This window comes from Mytilus galloprovincialis, chromosome 9, assembly GCF_965363235.1.
Source record: "Mytilus galloprovincialis chromosome 9, xbMytGall1.hap1.1, whole genome shotgun sequence".
NCBI classification, from domain to species: domain Eukaryota; kingdom Metazoa; phylum Mollusca; class Bivalvia; order Mytilida; family Mytilidae; genus Mytilus; species Mytilus galloprovincialis.
The window spans coordinates 48,547,691-48,567,643 of NC_134846.1; the positions used below are offsets into that span (position 1 = coordinate 48,547,691).

The 19,953-nt window shown below is 31.1% G+C and overlaps 1 protein-coding gene across 4 annotated transcripts in view; it reads left to right on the top strand.

The window, feature by feature from the left end:
* Positions 1–17,131, top strand: part of LOC143045178 (uncharacterized) — a 31,804-nt gene extending 14,673 nt beyond the window's left edge. The window contains exons 2-6 of one of the 4 annotated variants that reach the window (XM_076217518.1): positions 2,108–2,197; positions 7,961–8,255; positions 9,372–9,435; positions 11,568–11,664; positions 13,678–17,131. In XM_076217518.1, coding sequence (XP_076073633.1) covers positions 2,108–2,197; positions 7,961–8,255; positions 9,372–9,435; positions 11,568–11,664; positions 13,678–14,040 — 909 coding nt within the window. In that variant the 3' untranslated portion in view covers positions 14,041–17,131. The other 3 variants (XM_076217519.1, XR_012968900.1, XR_012968899.1) reach the window with 3 other exon arrangements.
* Positions 17,132–19,953: the final 2,822 nt, after the last annotated feature.

A 19,953-nucleotide genomic window follows, 5' to 3' on the forward strand; every position in this document is an offset into this window, starting at 1 on the left:
ATGCTTGATGATAAGAAACTATTATTGTTTTTAGTGGAGGGATATTGTGAAAAAAATACTTTTACTTAAACAGCTACTAGTATGTTAAGCCTAATAATAGAGTTTTCAAAGATTTCAAATGGAAAATAATTGTGTTTCGAAAAAGTATTCTATAATTCATAAATAAACATATGTTGATACTTACATTATCTGCTTTGTTGTTTAAAAGTGAAGTTTTGAACAGTTATAGAACAATATGTTGAATTAACATTTCCAAAGAAAAAAAGATATTCAATTAAAAAGATTCATCTTATAAAAATTTACAACCAAATAGAATACATTGTAACATACACATTACTGTATATTTATATCTATATATTTATAATTTGAATCCCATATGATTTTAATTTGTCCCATGGGATATTAAAAATCCCATGGGATAATAAGTCTCATGGGACAAAAAATATCCCATGGGACTACAATTATCCCATGGGACAAAAAAAAATCCCATGGGATTTTACCAAAATACCGTGGGATTTTGTCGATCCCATGGGATTTTGCCCTGTCCCATGGGATATTGAAAATCCCATGTTTTTATAAATCAAATAGCAAAATAAATATAATAGTAACAGTAGAAACTCAATGAAATTATTGAATCCCATGTATTTCCGCACATTTTGGTTATATACATGACACTGTAGCTCTTATTTGAGGCGGCGGCGGATTTGCAAATGAGTGTTTTGCAAATTTAAAGTGTCCAGTGTTAAATGGCAAAATTAAAGCATAAAACATATCAAACGAATGGACAACAACAGTCATATTCCTGTCTTGGCAAATGCAATTAAAAATGTAGAAAATGCCGGATTGAACCTGGTTTTATAGCGCTAAACCTCTCAAGTTCGACCCAAAGATAAGGGACAAAAATGATAAAAACTATACAGGTCAAATGACGGTATTTGACAAGTTGCAAAACCTAGTAAACATGTACCAAATAAAAAGCTGTAAAATAACTACTAGTAAGAGAAAAAAATGTGACATAGTTGAAATGAAGAAACAACAGCCTGATATATTAACAGTTTGCTAAACAAGGATAGTTACTACTAATTTAGGTAGGCAATAAGCACAAAAAATCATTAACAAACGAAAGAGAACAGAGAATATCGATCTTAAAGTTTCTGAAAGCTAGCCAAAGCATCAAAGCTACATATAACAACCAACTAAGTTCTCCAAGGATAAATTACAGAATTTTTGATTTAATAAACAAAAGACTCACAAATTTCGAAAGTAAGAATACGCTTTAATTAAAAAGTGGCAATTGTGTTCAATTATGACTTATTTGAATAAGTGTCTTTTATTTTCGACAAAGGGTCATCTTAGCAGTTTTGATGTCTTTTTCCTCATTTACTCTGCTTGGGGATTGTTAAACAAGATATCGTGATATATAAAAAATAAGTCAGCTTATTGAATTTCATCGAACTTATTAATACGACATTTCGGAAATGCACTGATAACTATTGGGTTTAAACGTTAAATTTAGAATTGGGTTGTTTTATTAATAGCATAATGTCATAATCAATATAATGACAAAATCTTTTTTACAATAAGAACTTGCAAAAGAAGGTTCTTCGCAACAGACAAACTACTCTATTTTGCAATGTACACATATATACATGTTAAAATCCAGAACAGAAACGGTTATCAAACAGCAGTTTATTTTTTTTCATGGTGAATCTTATATAAGTTCTCGGTTTGGAGGGGAAATTCAATACCAAACGGGTTACACGAAGGCATTTTCCGTTTTTATTTATTGAACCAAAACTCGATTTAACCAGTTCTCAGAGGACACACATGATTGTCATCCTGCATAACAAAGATGAAACAGATTTAATCAATTACTGATATATTTGGATTTAAGGTTTACATAGATATTTTAGTTTCACTTTCGTTTCTCCCACATTACCTTTATAAATCAATAATATTTAATTACGTCTAATTCATAATGAACACACACTTGAAAATTTGGAAGAATATATTTTAACCTCAATGATTGACAGACACAATGTTTATGTTCACAATTGTTCTATTCTTACTACTGGTAAAATGTCACGGAGAAGAAAATTATTTCAAGGTATTGGGAATAACCAGAACAGCTAGTAAACGTGAAATTAAGTCGGCGTATAGAGCCATCTCGAAAAGAATACACCCAGACAAAAACCAGGTATATATGTATTATATACTTTCGTTTACATTGCTTATTGGCTTTGATGATTTATAAACGGGCTCTATCAGCCGAATTGACTAAAAGCTATTTAGAATAGTTGCCGAATGACAAGAATCACCGACTGGCATGTGACATCGTTATAAACATAAACAAACGTAGATAAATATAAGCAGATAAATAACAAGCACGTAAAATCTATACTTAAGATTATGTTTCTTAATTAGGGGTAATAAGAAAATATAATGCACACCACTGTTGTACGAATAATCTGTATATTTATCAAAATAAGAACTAGATAAGTGTCAATTATATCAACTCTCTAAAGTACACCAAATGACGTAGAAGTTAACAATTAACTACATGTCACCCTAGTGGACTACTACCTTTAACAATAAGCCGTCTGAATGCTTTCATATGGCAAAATGAAGGGTACATTATTCATAAGATTTGCACCACGTGACTTTGGCCCTTTTGATCAATTTACTTCATTTAGTTTAAGATTGAAAATATAAATTCTATCAAATTTGCGGATAATCCAGTCCTTTTCCGTCATGGGTCTAAAACTATTGTGTTTTTGAAAACTCCCTTGGCGGATATTTATAAAAATATTGTGTAATTCTAAGGGAACATGCTGAGTATTTGACTTTTTACGAATTGGGATGTTTGAAATCATCATGTTTTTAAACTATTGACCGAAAACTTTAAATAGCAGGTAAGTTGAATATTATTTAACTTTAAAATTCAACCTATATGGCTCATTTAAGTTATCAAAAAAACATGCAAAACTATGTTATTGGGTCTTTTTAAGTCACAGACATGAAAATATATCAAAATAACACTTGCATATGTTAGATATGAATGTTTTGTGATACACAATATACAGTTTACAGTATGAAAAGTTATAAAAACATCCTTAATGTTTTCTTAAACCCTTGGAGATAGCTTGAATTAACGGATATTTTTTTTTACTATAAATCCTTTCAGACTTGAAATAGGACTATTATTCATATGATTTGTTTTTTGCAATTGATTTATCACTTTTTATTGCATTTGATACATACAAACATTTTTTTTAATGATTTAGGAGGTGTATGTTGGTTTTATAATAAAAAATTTCACCAAAAGGAAATGTTACATTTTTTAAGTCAATGGTGTAACCAAAGGACAAATTAGTAGGATAAGAGTTATCTTTCGCAAGATTTGGGCATTTAAAACAGTTTCTCCCTTAGCAATATTACCTGTAAGTATGTTTTGCAAAATAAACCCCAAACAATTATGTTGAAAATATAGTGAAAAAATCTTAAAAGTAAGTAAAAGCTATATCATAATTGAAAATAGTGTCCATGGTGTACCTTATACAAATCATTTTTTTGTCTTTTTCTTTTGCTCGGTGTTTTTGGCTCTGTGTTCAGAACTTAATAAAGGTAAAATTTGAAATGTGATGTCAATGGTGATACTTTTGTGTCATTGGAGTAACTGAAGGGTCAGTGGTGTTAATATATAAAAATGCGACATTTGTTTTATTTTCATTCATGAATATAAGTGTTTGTGTTTTTAGGTCGTGTACGAAGGATTAGATATATTATTATCATTTAACCTTACACAATTCACATATATTCATTTTAAGCGCATATTTTAGTATTTACATGGCCATGATTAGGACAACCAACTTTTTTACGACAATATATTCTGAAATTATTTTTGAATATGAATAATGTCAATAAGTCGTAATTTTAACCTAAACAACATTTTGGAACAGTTGTTTGATGTTAAACAATAATATTTAGTAGCTAAATGTATGCTTTAAATTGGTAACACCATTGACACAATTCTATCAAAGCATGACCTTAAATTGTTAAAATTGAAGGAACTCTTCATTTTTCCCATTGCATATTTCTGAATAACGTTGCTACCATACTATGGAATAGTGGAACACATTTAAATGTTTTAAACAATGACATCATTTTTCAAAATGTTACCTCGTGTAAATTTGCACTTTTTTTGATAATGACCCGTATGCGGACAGATCATGTACAATTCCTACTTGTATCTTGATTTCTGTTTGGAACATTTTTCTATGATTTTTTATGATTTTTCGATATTTTATATAGCAGCTATACTACGGTTACGCTTCCAATTTTCAAACTAAAAAGGCCGTAAGTTTTCAAAGTAGACAATGTTCACTTGTACACTAACAGAACACTAAACACATGTACAAATCACCTATATGCGGACAAATTGTTGATACAGCATAGGAATTGGCATACTCCCAATTTTATCTAAGGAGCATATATAATCCTATTGTAATGGCTACCGTCATGGTAAGGCAAAATGGCCGATTTGCTAATTAGCAAAGTACCCAAAATTTTGCCATATGTTTTACGGGTCTAAAGAGTCAAGGAAATCAATTTCTTACTCTGTCTTAGTTTCAATTTTTACAGCTGAGATTCTTTTTACCAGCGGCACCAAAAGCAAAACTGGTCTTGTACCTGCTCGATTGCGTCCATCCGAAAAAAGACAATTTTCGTTAAATTTTTCTCGGCTTTTCTTAAAGCGATTTATTTGATATTCGGTCTGCAGCTTTATGATGCTGAGTTATACCGAATTAGAAATTCTAACATCTGCTTGTTTGATATTTACCACTTATTGTCCACCTGTATAAAAACATTTCTTTATGGGATTTATCAATTATGCTTTGTTATAATTGTTACCTCATCCAATGAATGCAGCGACGCAGGTATAGGTTACAATACACCATTAGATTTTATGGGCGCAGCCATTTTATGAGCATAACATGGTATTCAGAATTAAGAGTATGGCGAATCCTGATTGGTCGATATGTGCGCCCGTTATTTTTTTATCATTAGAGATTTCGTGCACTCTGCTTTATACAAAAGGCAAAATAAAAATTATTCCATAGCCCTTAAGGCACTGAGATGACTTTTCAACGCTAGGACAAGACACGTATTTTTAAGGGCAAAATTGATAGGCATGGGAGATAAGTACAAAATACGCTAAGAAAAGCAACGCGAACCTATATTTTTTGGACCAAAAAATACTGTCCTAATAACTTTTCTTTGATTCTAGGAAGGTTTCGTTAAGAAAATCAACTTTCTAAAGTCTGTATCTCGAAAAAGGCTACCATTGTCGCCTATGGGGAAATTAATTGTTTATTTCAATCTTCAGACCCGGTTTTGGTCGAATGACTTATTAAATACTGAACTTGTAGATTACATTTCGGAGAAATTAGGATCTAAGTTTCAAGTCTATTATTAGAATAATCTAAATTTAGGTTTTTTTTGTGTTTCTGAAATTAAAACATAAAATGTGAAACATGCATACGTAACAGGGAACATTATTTTGGTTAAGGTATGAAATTTTTAATTAATTTAAAAAAATTGTTGTGCAATTTTATAATGATATGAAAATTATTAATGTTCTTTTTTTTGTCACACCATACCTAAATATGATTTGAAATTATTCAGCTACTCTTCAAATCTTTCCGAGAGTGATTTCAATCCCTTTGATTTTCTCTGTTTTACAAAATGTTTAAAGTTTTCTCCGAACGTTGCAAATAAAACAGCCGTTTTTTTCTAATACAATTAGAGTTGTAAATAATTTCATTCCCCGAATAATTAGAGCGTTCTCTGAAATGTATGTTGTGATCTGACCTTGTTTCGGTTAGTGACAATTTAGCGCATTGACAGGACTTTTCAAAGAAAATATCGGTCGTTTAAGCGCCAAAGTATAACCCATTTTAGCGCAAGATTGTAAACTCATTTATGTGAAAAAGTGAAAATATCAATGACCATTGAGCGACAGAAATAATGAATGACAAATACTAGATTATCATTTTGGTTACTAGTGTTCCTTTGTCCGACTCCTTTCTTTTTGCTCAAACATAATGCATCCATTCCTTATATATCACGATTTTGTCGAATGAGTGACAGTATGTATGAAGGTAAATTTGTCGACACCTGGATTGTTCTCAGAAAAATATTTTTCTTGAACTATTTTCAGGAAGTATATACAAAAGATATCAAAATTTTTGAGAGTAGTTAAACCAAATGGACATACATTTAAATAGATGGTTAACTGAGGGATACTTTTTCTAAAAAGGAGATAGTCCTGTGTTACTCCGAACTTACATGTATCACCTGACTCGTCTTTAAAAAAAATGGATAGGGTAGAGGTCAATGTATCATTTGTCAAAATCTTGTTGAAATTAGCCCTGACATTTTTTTCTTTCATTTAAAAAAAATATAACCATATAAAGATGAAATTCCTTGACATATTTATAGTCTGAATTAGACAATTGTTTAAATAATTGAACAAATAGAAAATGCTAGAACCCTAGGATGACACATTTAAACAAAATATGTATTTACCAGAAAAAAAAACGCCAAATTCCTGCATAAAAATGCTAAAACAATTATTGGTAATTAACCTTGAAAATCACACTTTTTTATGGAATTATAATCATTTATCATTTACGAAATCTTTTAACATCTATATAAAAGAAGATAATGTTCAAACTATATAGAATGAAATTCAAAACAGTGTGGCTGTGGCCATTGATTGACACATTGAATTCATCAATTGAATGGGACAATTTAGGTAAACGTTTGTATGTAACGACCACTGCTCACTATGTACTTTTTAAAGACACTTAAACTATGGGGTCACCAAAGGTTCTCAACACCTTATTAAAGTAATTCGAAAAAAATAATCAGAAATAACTCGATGTTTTGATTTATATAAATTATATAAATCAAAACATAAAGGTTATTCCTGATTATTTTTTCGAATTATTTTATAATTAAAGGCGTTAAGAAACCTTTGGTGACCCCACAGTTTAAATGTCTATCGTAGGTACGTCGTGAACAGTGGTCGTTACAGACAAACGTTCACGTAAATTGTCCCAGTCAATGGATGAATTTAATGTGTCAATCAATGGCCACAGCCACACTGTTTTGAATTTCATTCTATATCTTTTCTTCGACAGTCTTTTTTGTGTACTAAATATAATTATTTTCTGAATACTTGGTTGTGTATTAGCTTGATTCCTTGGAAGATGCTGTTTATCAAAGGGATAAATCGAGGGATTTAACTTAAAGTATTAATTTTTGAAAAAGTCGCATACGAAATGTTTCTACTATTGACCATAACGAATGCATTTTTTATTATTTTTTTAAAACATTTTCAAGAATTAATATTTTTCGAAACCAGACTGAATTTGTGCCCCTCAATATTTTTCATTTATGTACTTTATTTTGCCTTTGAACTTTAATGTTTTGCGCGTCAGTGATGATTCTTTTGTAGACGAAATGCACGCCTGACGCACAGAACAATAAACCTAGTCTCTGATGTTTTTATATCTTAAAACCGTCAGTACATAGTTTTATTTATACGAATTTTATGTTTGAATGTTAATTTTCTATCTTTTTTATACCTGATGATATTTGAATCTTTAAAAATTGTAATTCTCGAATATATTACCTTGTGGAATCAAACTTGACCAGTTATATAAGATACTGCTGTATCAATCTCGTAACAAATAAAACAACATAAATGTTCAGATGTTTGAGGCTACTGGTATGGCTTGAACAATTGAATAAATGACAATATAATATTAATTAACAGCACATGTATGACTTTTCTATAAACGAGAATTAGTGAAAATATTTTGTTACATTTGTTATTGGCACAAAAATGTATTATGAGACAATAATATTGAATAAATATATTATTTCTATTCAGTGCGATGAGTTTGCTGCCGAAAAATTTATCAAATTGACTCATGCATACACAATACTTTTAGACGATGCAAGTCGAAGCCGATACAAAAAACGAAATCCTTCTTTTGGACGGGAAAAAGAGGAATATGATTGGAATATTCCAGTATCTACAACAGGTACCTTTGATGCAGTAAATGTATGGCTAATAACATTACGATCAAAAGTATATTTATTAGGATCACAATTATATATATTAGGATCAGAAGTATTTACCTTTCGGACAAACGTGTTTACATCTTTAGAAAATCCAATAAGAGGTAGGTATAATATTTTTCTAGTTTGGTTACCTAGAGGGATGATACTATTGATACTTATGGTATGCGTGCTTATTTGCATTTCAAAACAATGATACCAGAAAATATTATTCTAAAATGGCAAAATTTTGGACAGGTCTTTCTTTGTGTTATAGACTACAACAAATTACATAACCGACCCCGCGAAAATATAGACGAACACAAATGTCATTGAGACCACAACCCAAAGTAAAAAAATGATCAAAATACGTATAAAATGGCAACAAACATTACTTAACTATTTCAGGTAAGGGGAGAGCTTTATACACTCAAAAACATGTGTAAGCGAGCTGCATTCTTAAAGTGTTTGTTCCAAGTCAGGAACCTGTAGTTTAGGCGTCTTCGTTGGTTGTTGTGTGTGTTATACATTCCTTTATTGTTAACTGTTTTGTCAAAATTGTGCTGTTGGTTTTCTTGTTTAAATTGTTTTACATTTTGTCTTTTTTTATAGCTACGGTTGTACATGTGGAGGAGGATTTACAAATCCGGATAACATGATTTCATCTTCGGCTGTTTTGGTGGATGTTTTTAGTTTTAAAAGCTGTACTTGTGTTTTTTATACAGTTGTTTGTCTTTCGACCTTTTTTCGTTTTTGACATGGGTTTGTAATTTAATTTTCGACGCATTATTTTGGATACTCTTTTGATAACTTTTGCCACTCTTTTGTCATGTTTTGGCCGTGGCTAGCTAATTATATTATGGATTTTTTTTTCGTTTGTAATACCGCTATGTGATCTTTAGTACTTGGATTACTAACATGGCATTTACACTGGTTGATAGTTGACTTTGACAATCATATCACGTCTCTGTGTCTTTATATTCAACTGTCAATGGAGTGTTATAGGATACTATTTCAATATGAGATATTTTGAATTTCCAAGACACTTTGAATAATACTCAAGGCAGTAAAACAAATATCAATGTAACGAGCTGAAAATGAACACATAAACAACTCATAAATTTAACTTATCAAATCGGCTAAAGTACTTTCAGACAGTAACGATTCCTTAATTGAATACTAGTAATAAGTACAATAAACTTTGAAATGTTTATTATTTCCTTGTTTTTCAATAATTTCAGGTTTCTTCAATATCAAGCTATTGGTTGGGTTTTTGCTGTACCTGACATCAAACTTTTTGAGCAGGTAACAAGAACGAACAATAATTTAAGATTTTTCTGGTAACGTTAAAGCGATTGATTTCTCACAGAAAAAATAAAGTGGATTTCCAATTGTTTTTCAATAAGCTTAACAAAGCGACATGACCTTTGACCTTTTGTGTCAGATTCATGACCATTGTAAATGTATTAATTTCCCAAAAGTACTCAAGATTCTGTAGACCATTAGATTCAGCAAAAGAACGTAAAAAAAGGTGCGTTACCTGAATTATCAATTTTAATGCAAATACGCTTTTGAAGGTCTACAAGTTTATGAATGGAAACATCTCAGATTATTTTCTTTAGTTTACATCGTTTCGTATCAGAGTATAGTACAACGATAATAAGACGTCTTAATGTACATTTTATGACAACACAAACTATCTGAAGCTTGATACCTTTGACGATTATTCCCAGTAATAATGCTTTAAAGGTATTTCTAATATTTTAATAAAGTAATTCGTAAGTTGATGTACTATACTTTTGTTGCACATATGAACACCCTATCACATCACCAGTGCAACCAATTAACAGTCATGTAAAACATTATTTGTTATCATGAATTATATGAGGTTTTATTATGGGGTTAATATATGGAATAACAGGTACCATGTGTGGATATAATATACATAAATCATTAGACTTTATATTTGATTTGACGCATTAGAATGGATTGTCTGGACATAGAGACGTTTACGTGAAATTTTTAACAAAATTTCTGTAAATAGAGTTGATCATTGAATATTCAACATTACACGGGTTATGTTCTTCTCTTATACTTTATGATGGTATGATACCAAACCCCTAACGGAGAGATTGCGCTTGATTTTAATAGGATGAAGACATAGGTTTAATAGAGGTCCGGAGCTTACCTTCTTTTGTTACCTATTCTGACATCGGACGCGTACTTTGACTGCACTTTTTGCTGTGTTTTTGTTTTTCTACAATGACTAGAGGTATAAAGGGTTTCTTGAGAAACACATTACACACATTTTTGCCCCTGTCTCTAGTCAAGAGCCTAAAATAAATAAATCCTTAATTTCTCGCTGTGTTGAAGACCGATTGGTGACCTGAGGCTGTTTTCTGCTCTTTGGTGGAGTGTTGTCTCTTATATGCATTCCCCATTTCTATTCTCAATTTAAGTGTTATGAACATCCTATTCGCTCTTAGGTAGGAAAGGAAGTAACGTACTTTTGTTTGCATGTAAAGAAATCATCCAAAATAAAAAGGTAAACTGAAGATTTGATTATTAAGGATTTTACCGAACAGCATTTAAGTCCAATCGTCTAATAACATTTAACAACCCGACATATTCTTGTTCCGAAAGATCTCAGAAAAAAGATATGTTATCAAAGTCAGGAGAAGTTATTTTAGAGGGAAACTATATGTATATACCTTTATACATTTTAATGTTACACTTGTTCTTCCGTTTCAATGTTTTCAGATATCTTAGATAAAACATCATTTGAAAGTAAATGATGTGCTTTAGGACTATTCAATCTATGTTTATTTCATAATTGGCATATTTTACATTTGTTATAGATTGTTGAAGTAGTTTTAGAATAATACCGTTGATTAATTTTGAAAATAGATCATGTAATTGATTAGGGTTATATTAAATAAAACAGAACAATAAAAAATCTGCTCTCAACTGCTACCTAAACTTTTCAAATAACAATCAAAAAGGTTTTTATTTACCATAACATACGACTGTCGAGATTTTAACTAGGAACAGGTACATTCATTCACTTGTGAAAGGATAACAATAGTTTGTTTTTGATCTTAATCCTATCTTTTTCATATTTTATCATTTAAATAACAAAAGGTGTAAAAGAATACAACTATCAGTACACTAGCCACTTACAAAGTTAACTTTTCATAGAGGAGTTGAAAATTAATAAATCCATGATAAGATTGTCAAAATACCAGGTACGGTGCTTGTAACATGAACCTTAAGTTACTGCTGCTTTACCAACTTGGATAAAGGTCATCTACGAAAGTATCGAAAACATTGTGCTCGAGTCAAAATGTGTTGAAGATAATAACATTTGTATTTACGATTCAGCCCTGTTAAAAATTACTTGATTTTATAAACAGTTATAAGTATCATTTTAATTGCAGGAATTTACTGTTCCAGTTCATCCTGACATTTCTGCTAGCAGTAATTTCAGTTCATTTTTTCCTAATGAGATTATTTTCGACGACATTTTATAAATTGGTAAGCTAGCAGTTTCATTGACTCTTTACTCTACAATTATCAAAAAAAGTGATCATCAATATGACGGAAAATGTCCTTTGCGGTTGTTCTTTTACCATTTGTGTTGTAAAACTTCAAAGAAGCTTATTGTAAATTATAGCACTAAACAGTATTCTATCAAATATATGTACAGTAACATGTATATTTTGAATTGATTTTTTTTTTGCATAAGCCATTCAAACTTCAGGCTTTAACAATATTGCTGCATATTTAAATCTGATGGTTTATCAGGTTTTTATTTGGACGTATGCCTTAAAAATCATATGAAACAAGTGAATGGTGAAAAATAATGTTAATCCAATTCTTGAAACAATGCATGCATATATCATAAACTTAGTATTCTGTGCACGATGTTATTAATTTTAACGCATCCATTTCGTATAATCGTCAACAAGATATTTCACTCGGTCATTTTTGTTGTGAAAATATGGGAGATAATTATTGGTCGTGCTTAGAAACCGAAGTTTACCGATTGTCCACTTTTTAAACAATCAACAAAAAGGCATGACTGTTCAGGTAAGCACGTGTATAACATGTACAATAAGATATTGTATATTTTCAATGACGGAGCGATGTTTACGTTTGTTGACTCTCTCTTCCAATTTGGTTTTTCCCCTCGTACTAGCGTATTGCAATTACCGGATTTTCACGAGAAAGGTCACGCCGAGGTAATTGCATAAGGAAAACTTGTCGACGAATTGTTGTCTGGAAACCAAGCAAAATTCTTTTAAATTTGGACGAAATGAAAAAAATTATTCAGAAAAAAGTATATGTACATGTTTTACTTTAATTTTCCATTTAAGTGATTTGAATATTTAACTTATTTTTTCCATAAAATTAGTATGTAATATGTACGTTTGTGTATAAGCGCTTTTCCTATGTCCTATTTAGTACTCTTTAGATCGATCTGAATTAAAATCGTCTCTCACATAAACGTACTTGTAATAATACATACAGTTTTATTTGGGATCTTTTTCTCGGTTAAGGAATATTTTAACAGACAATGATTAAACCCACGAAGTATACAATACTATAATTGACACTTATCAGTATGTAATACATCTTAGCTTCCATTTTAAGATTTCTTTATTAATGGTGAAAGAGAGGAGGCAACGTATACTAAAGGGACGACCACAATCATAAGTCGATAATGAACTCACAAAGCCATGGATCCGGCTCCAAATGTAACCCGTCGTGGTGCTAATATTAGTACAAATCTACTGATAAGTCTTGTTTAGTAAGATAAATTCGGGGCTGAGTTGTCGGCATCATAGTTACAATTTATAATTGGAACACATTCGCCGTCCAGAATTATGATCTGTATTTTTGGATTACGTTTTTTTCTTATATAATCTATAAACTGACTTAAACATAATAATTATATTGTCAAATCCACCTGGATACAGAATATTTACCACATTATCAAATAACTAAAACATATTTCCATAAACCAAATGAGGTTGCTGATATAGGCACTTTGATTCAAAATTGCAAAGTTTACTTGATTTTTTCGTTTTGTTTTGAAGGACGTGACATCCCAATATAAAATAAAGTGTATGAGAAATACAATAGCTTTTACTTTACATCCAATATCAATTTTGTTTCAGTTTCAATGAGCATGTCCCTCGTTTACATTTTGGGGATAAATATAGAAATTTGCAAATTCTAGCACATTTAATTGCCGCTACTATGATATGGCATTGGGAGGAACTTGACTCTTCAACTTGGATTTTTAAAATATGCCTTTTAAATAAATACACAATAGGCATTGGTCTGGAATAGAAAAGAGAAGACCCGTTCGGATAGGAATCCTGTTGATAATTTTATACAGTCACAGCTGATCGGACTGCGAATGTTTATTGAATACTATAGTATCAAGCGTTTGGACAGTTGTCATATTCGATGTCAACCCGCTATGCAGACAAACCTTACCAAATTTATTAAAAATAAATTCTTTTTTTACTTATTTAATAGCTCAGCTGGTTCAAAATGGAGGTAATAGCTGTAATCCTGTTGCTGTATTTTTGGTTTGCGTACATCAAGTTTATGTTTATGTTATTCAGCATGAAGAATGGATCACCACACATAAAGTTTCACCCTGACTGGTTCATATTTTATATGTTATTATCATTTGCCGCAGCTATGCGTTACTTCTTCAAATATCAGCTTCACAAGAATGTACGTTATGTTTCATGGTATAATGTCATACAAAAATTAATTGGTCTGTTAGTAGCTTCTTATTCAGTAAAAGACAATCCTGATGTGGCCTTAGTACAATGTTTTATTATTATATTAGTATCTTGGATATTTCTGACTGCTTTTGAAAAAAAACAATAACAGTTTTAATAAATTTTAATTAATTTAGTTTAATAAATATTTTTCTGTTATAAGAACATTTTTTGCAAGAATTTACCTTTTTGTTATATGGAAATGTACTATTTTGGTATATAACTTCTTGAAAAGACTCGTGTACATCTTCAAGTAGCATTGCTAATAGACCTTTTCAACAACTCTCGACACCGACAAATGACACCTACAGCTTACAGATAAATGGAGGGATCGTCTCAAAGACAAAAACGTCTGATTATCATTACGATATATACATTCGGTTTGGCGGTTATATATAGCTACAGAAGATATATAAAAAATATAAAAAGTAAATGAAAATGATTCTCTATCATACAATATTCTTATTACACGTATTTACTCGACATTTCACGTTGAATTGATTAAAAAATTAAGTACTGCAATCATTTCGTATCCTGATCAACTTTCTCTTCAGCTTTATGTATGCCGCATGCCAATAAGAATACATGTGTATCTGTAAAAGTTTTTCTGAAAATTTTCGAGAATTTCTGAAACATTATTACTGGACTGTCTGTCCGTCTGTTATCACACTTGTAAACACGGTCGAGACATTTTTTTAAAGGGGAGGGGTAAAATCATATTGATTTCAAAGGTCGAAGGAAAAGATCAAGATACCTTGTTAAAGTTGGTGTATTTCCTTCTTGAATAAGGGGAGATGTATCACCATTAAAGCAGTACATACCTGCGTATGGAATTTATAATTCAACATACTAGTTACTATAGAGCTTTGTCATTGTAAATTTTTTTTGAATAGTCCTAAGCAGGGGCTGGGAGTCCAATGTCTTACATGTTTTTCCTTATTTATTCAAATGGTTGTCCTCACGAACTGATTATCCAATATAATAGCCCGTGTTCCGAAAAAACAACAGACGTTGTCCTTTTTATCGTAGAGCCATTCCCCTGTTTTGAAAATGACCTCTGAGTTTCTTGCAAGAAGCGGGAATTGCTTAGCAATATAGTTTAATGGGGTCCGTGTTGATCAAGTATTGTTGGTTTTATATGTTACACTGTCATTGCTATATTTTATTTTGTTGTCAACGGGTCAGAAATTGTTTCGCTGTTTCTTTTTTCCTTGACAAATCTTTGTCGATTTTATAATCGTTTAATTATTTTTCGTATTAATGATTCTTTTTAAATTTCGTCTATGACCATGCATAAGGGAGTGTTTTAGTTAATTATATTAGTAAAACCCCGTCGCATGTTTTGTGCACCTAAACCAAGTCCTGAAAATGTTGATACTGTGTACGGCCTTTACACGGTGGAAATTATGCTTCACCTTCATATTTGATTCCTTTTTAGTCGAACAGTGATCGCTTTTTTTTTCTTCTGTGTTTTTTCCTCACGTACAGAAAATAAGTTAATCTTTGTTTTTTCTTTTTAAACTTAAAAATCCATGCCATTTTACCCTGTTGGAAAGTTATGTCATTGTCAATCAAATAAATTTCAAGCATTAAATCTCTTAGGGATGTATAGTATTATTTTCAATTTTTATTTTTGAGACGACCCCTCACATCTTACCTGTCGTAGTCGTGCTCAACTGTAGGTGTAGACAATTGTTGAAAAGGTCTATTCAAACATTTTAGAAAGGCGATCATTTGAATTATTACAAAGATCCTGGTCTGTCGAATGCAGAATTGTATACCAGTAACATCAACTCAAAACGAAAAAGGTATGATTGATTGTATTATATTCAGACTGTGGTTGAACTATATTTCAATAAAAGGTTTGCAAAAAGAAGTATACCTGTATAAAAAAAGGATACCTATACAAAAAAAAAATAGGAATGTTGCTCAATATCTCAATGAAACCGAAATTTCTAAAAAGTAAAATAACAAAAATACCAAACTTTGAGGAAAATTCTAAACGGAAAATCCCTAAGCAAATGGCAAAATCTTAAGCTCAAATACATCAAACGAATGGATAGCAACTGTCATATTCCTGAATAGGTACAGACATTTTCTTTGTAGAAAATGGTGGGTTGAACCTCGTTTTATAGATAGCTAAACCTCTCACTTGTATGACAGTCTCATAAAATTCCATTATATTGATAACGATGTGTGAACACATAAAAAAGACATAATAGGTAAACATTTCAAAAATAGAGGTACAGCAGTACACATTGTGTTTAAATCTTAATAACTAAAATAAAACCAAATATATCAACAAAATAAAAAAAGGCCTATAGACAAAGCACATCAGCGATAGGAAAAACAGGAGTGTTCTTCGGTTTTGATAAAATACGTATAACCAAGGATTTCTATAGTTAGGTATTGATATACGATTCTTTGGTGCAACCATGCCCAGAAATGTAAATAAACAGAGACGTAAAGTACGAGAACACCAATTGTATTTTCTTTGTATGCATAGGTTGTATTATGTATTATTTAAATATTAACATATCTCAATTATTGTGACCGTCACATTTGTTTTCGGAAAATGTCTGTGCCATGAATTTCAGTAGTTGGACAGTTTCTATTCGTTTACCCACTGAAAGAACCTCGTACGTTCACATTTTCTTAAAACATCATTGTGTTTCAAATAGACTTCTCAATTATTGAGCCTCTTACTGAGAATTGTTCTATAGGCAATCATATCACATCTTCTTATTTTCAATGTCGAGATAAAAATTATTACTTGAATTCCAATGCGTAAATTCTATTCAGAGGAAATATAAACTTTCAGAATGTGAAGTTCAGTTTTTAATTGGCACCAACTACATGGTGTACATACATTTTCATAATTCTAATTGTTTCAAAAATGAAATTTATTTGGAAATTAAAATACTTTTTTCGTGTATTAGTACCTTTATGTGTACATGAATATTGCATAATATTTATTATTACCATTCGATTTGTTTCTAGTAACATGTCATAAGATAGTTTTCAAGTAATCATTATTTATAATTTTACTACCTTTTGCTATTAAATTAAAGTATTATGTTCTTGGATTTTATTTTCCTGTACATATATATGTTTATGTTTAAGTTTGTTGCTATTTTGTGTCAATGAAGAATGTCATATTAAATTAAAAGCAAAATCACGAATAAACATTTTCCAGTGGACGTTTCACCGTGTTTGCGCCAGCCATTGAAATATTTGAGCCCGAATCAAACTTTTCTGTTTTTACTGTATTATTAGTATCTTTTATTGGCTTCGGTAACGAATTAAACAGTTAACAGTTAGGTTGATAAACAGGGAAATTAGAGGCAACAGTAGTATACTGGCGTTTAAAAGTCATAAATCGATTGACAGAAAACAAAGCCGGACAATAAACCAAAACCGAGGGAAACACATCAGCTAATTATATACATATTTCATTCCACGAGAAGCATTACAATTAGTCAAGTGTTTGGAAATTGTTCCTGTGTGGAAATTCTTTTACTGTTAATTCATTTATTTTCCGTGGGTACAACAATATTTTCCTGGATATCAAAATTCTAGGTTTTACTAAAGTTTGCATTTAAGTCTACGGACAATGTTTACTTTATTTAACACTAACATTTCTGTTTTAACTGTATCCGTGTTATTCCACGAATAATGATGAATCTACAGTATGCCGACGAAATTAAACAAACTTCTGCTTCAATTTCTTCAAACTTGTATTGTTTGTAACGTCTCAAACCAATCTGATGTAATATCCGATTAAAATTTAAACGACCTTGCTGCAATGTGATTATAAAATGTGTTTGTACAAATGACTGATCAAGCATAAGTGGATGCATGTATGACTTTGAGCGCTGTCAATGCTGTAGGGTAAGAATAATAATCAATTGAGTTAAGGGTTTTGATACAGAAAAGTTAAAACAGCTATAATAATATGCATGACACTTGAAACTTGTTCTTTAGCAATTCAAGGTGTCTTATGTTTGTACTCCTGTACTTGAGCTTATGAACCCCGTCGTCAAGAAATGCTTGCATGCAGCGCATATTATTGATTCGATAATGGAAATGTATGGCATATGCAGCAAGAAGTTTCAAAGTTTTTAAACATATATCTGGTAATTTGTCAGAGTTGTAAGCATGTAAGTCATGAGTAAATTGTCCTGTAATATTGATGAATCTTTCCCAGTTGCAAGAACAGTCGATATGATCAAAAGTTAAATTTGAAAGCGTTAACAATGATCTTATTGAATTATGTATAATGTGAAAGTTTTTAAACGCATCTCTGTCCATGGTTCTACCATTTGTATCAATGTTTAGATCCCCCTCAAAAAATTATAGAAGACCCTTAATGAATAATAAAATAAAATACATCGATACAAACTTACAATATCACGGCACATAACAATCTCGGCGATAAGACAAGCAAGTTTCTAAATCGTACAAAGAAAAGGGAATAAGATGAACCCTACCAAAAACCGTAGTTTATATCAGATGCTCGAGCATGCTTTGCTTTGCAGATGCTCGACATATGGCACAATGGTTGGTATTCTTACAAATTTGTTCTACAGATGTCAATACTTGAGACTTTACTAATACCTTACTTTTGTATTGTAACCTTTTTTAAATGAATAAAATGCATTTATCATTAGTTTTATTTATTGATTGATTGTAGGTTGCTTAACGTTCAGTGGCAAATATTTTATGCATGTTTATCGAGAACAAGTTAACAATATTAAAGTACAATGGGTTTTGTAATACAAGAGGTCATCTAGGATGATGGTCGGGAGGGGGGATTTGGACTGCCACAGGAACATGGGTATATTGGATAGGGACAGAAATTTTGCCTTGCAACAGGCTACCTACGGACCCCTCAAAGAGTTGTTGCAATGGTTTTTAACGTGCAAAGAGCTTGACACTCTATTTACACGAGCCAAACGGACGCCCCACTTTGGCAAGCGTTTTACTGCCGGTCGGGAGAAGACCATATTTCTTTCCCCCTGTCAACCTTGGGGGAATTTATTTATTGAGAGATTCTGCAGTAAACGGGAGATAATCGAATTTTAACATTTCTCATTCTAATCAAATGTCAAACTATTTTGGATTTAAAATCGGGAAATGGTATAGTACAAATATATTTACATCTTTGTAAAGCAAATGATACAGGCACGAATCAGATAAAATGGTTCATTATTAATCAAAAAGACCAATTTGAAAGATTATTTCAAATATTTTCTTGCTGCTCATCATCATTTTGATTTCGTATAATCATGATTATTAAGTTAACTATTACATACATTTAAAAAGTTGTTATATAATTGTAATGAAGTCAAATTAGAATAAAACAAGTGTGGAATCAGCTACAGATTACGGTATTACCCACTAGGACGTGCAAAATCACTACTGCATAGTGAACAAGAAGGCAAAGTGAAACAATTCAAAGGAAAAACTTAAAGAGGCAAAGATGTACAGGTTACCGAGTATGGAATAACGGCTTTATAATGTTCTTATCACAACTCTTCCTACAGGTAAACTGAGTAAATGTACTTTGCATTTTATATTAACCAAAAAAGCATAATCATTTATCAGAATACTACAAATAACCTCATTTGTATATTCAGAGGTGTCGTCCAAAAATGTTTTAAGTGAACTTTGGTACAGCAAGCATTAAATTCCGTTACAAAATCACACACTCTAGTACGAATTAATCTAACTAACAGCTTTTACATTTTATTCTGCGTGTAAATCGGTAGCTTATGATTTGTGCGCCCAATATCTTTTTTTAATAATGGATTATTATTTAGTGTATTAACTTGCAATCATCTTTAGCAGTGTTGATACATTTTTAATTTGACAATACCAGTCTTCAAAATAAAAGTATACAGAACCTATAGAAACTGTTTATTTCTGTTTAATTTATAAAGGAATAGGGATGTTAAGATCGGTTTCGAACTTTCATTCGTGAAAATCTAATGAAAGATAAGGCATATTAACTTAAGTTGTA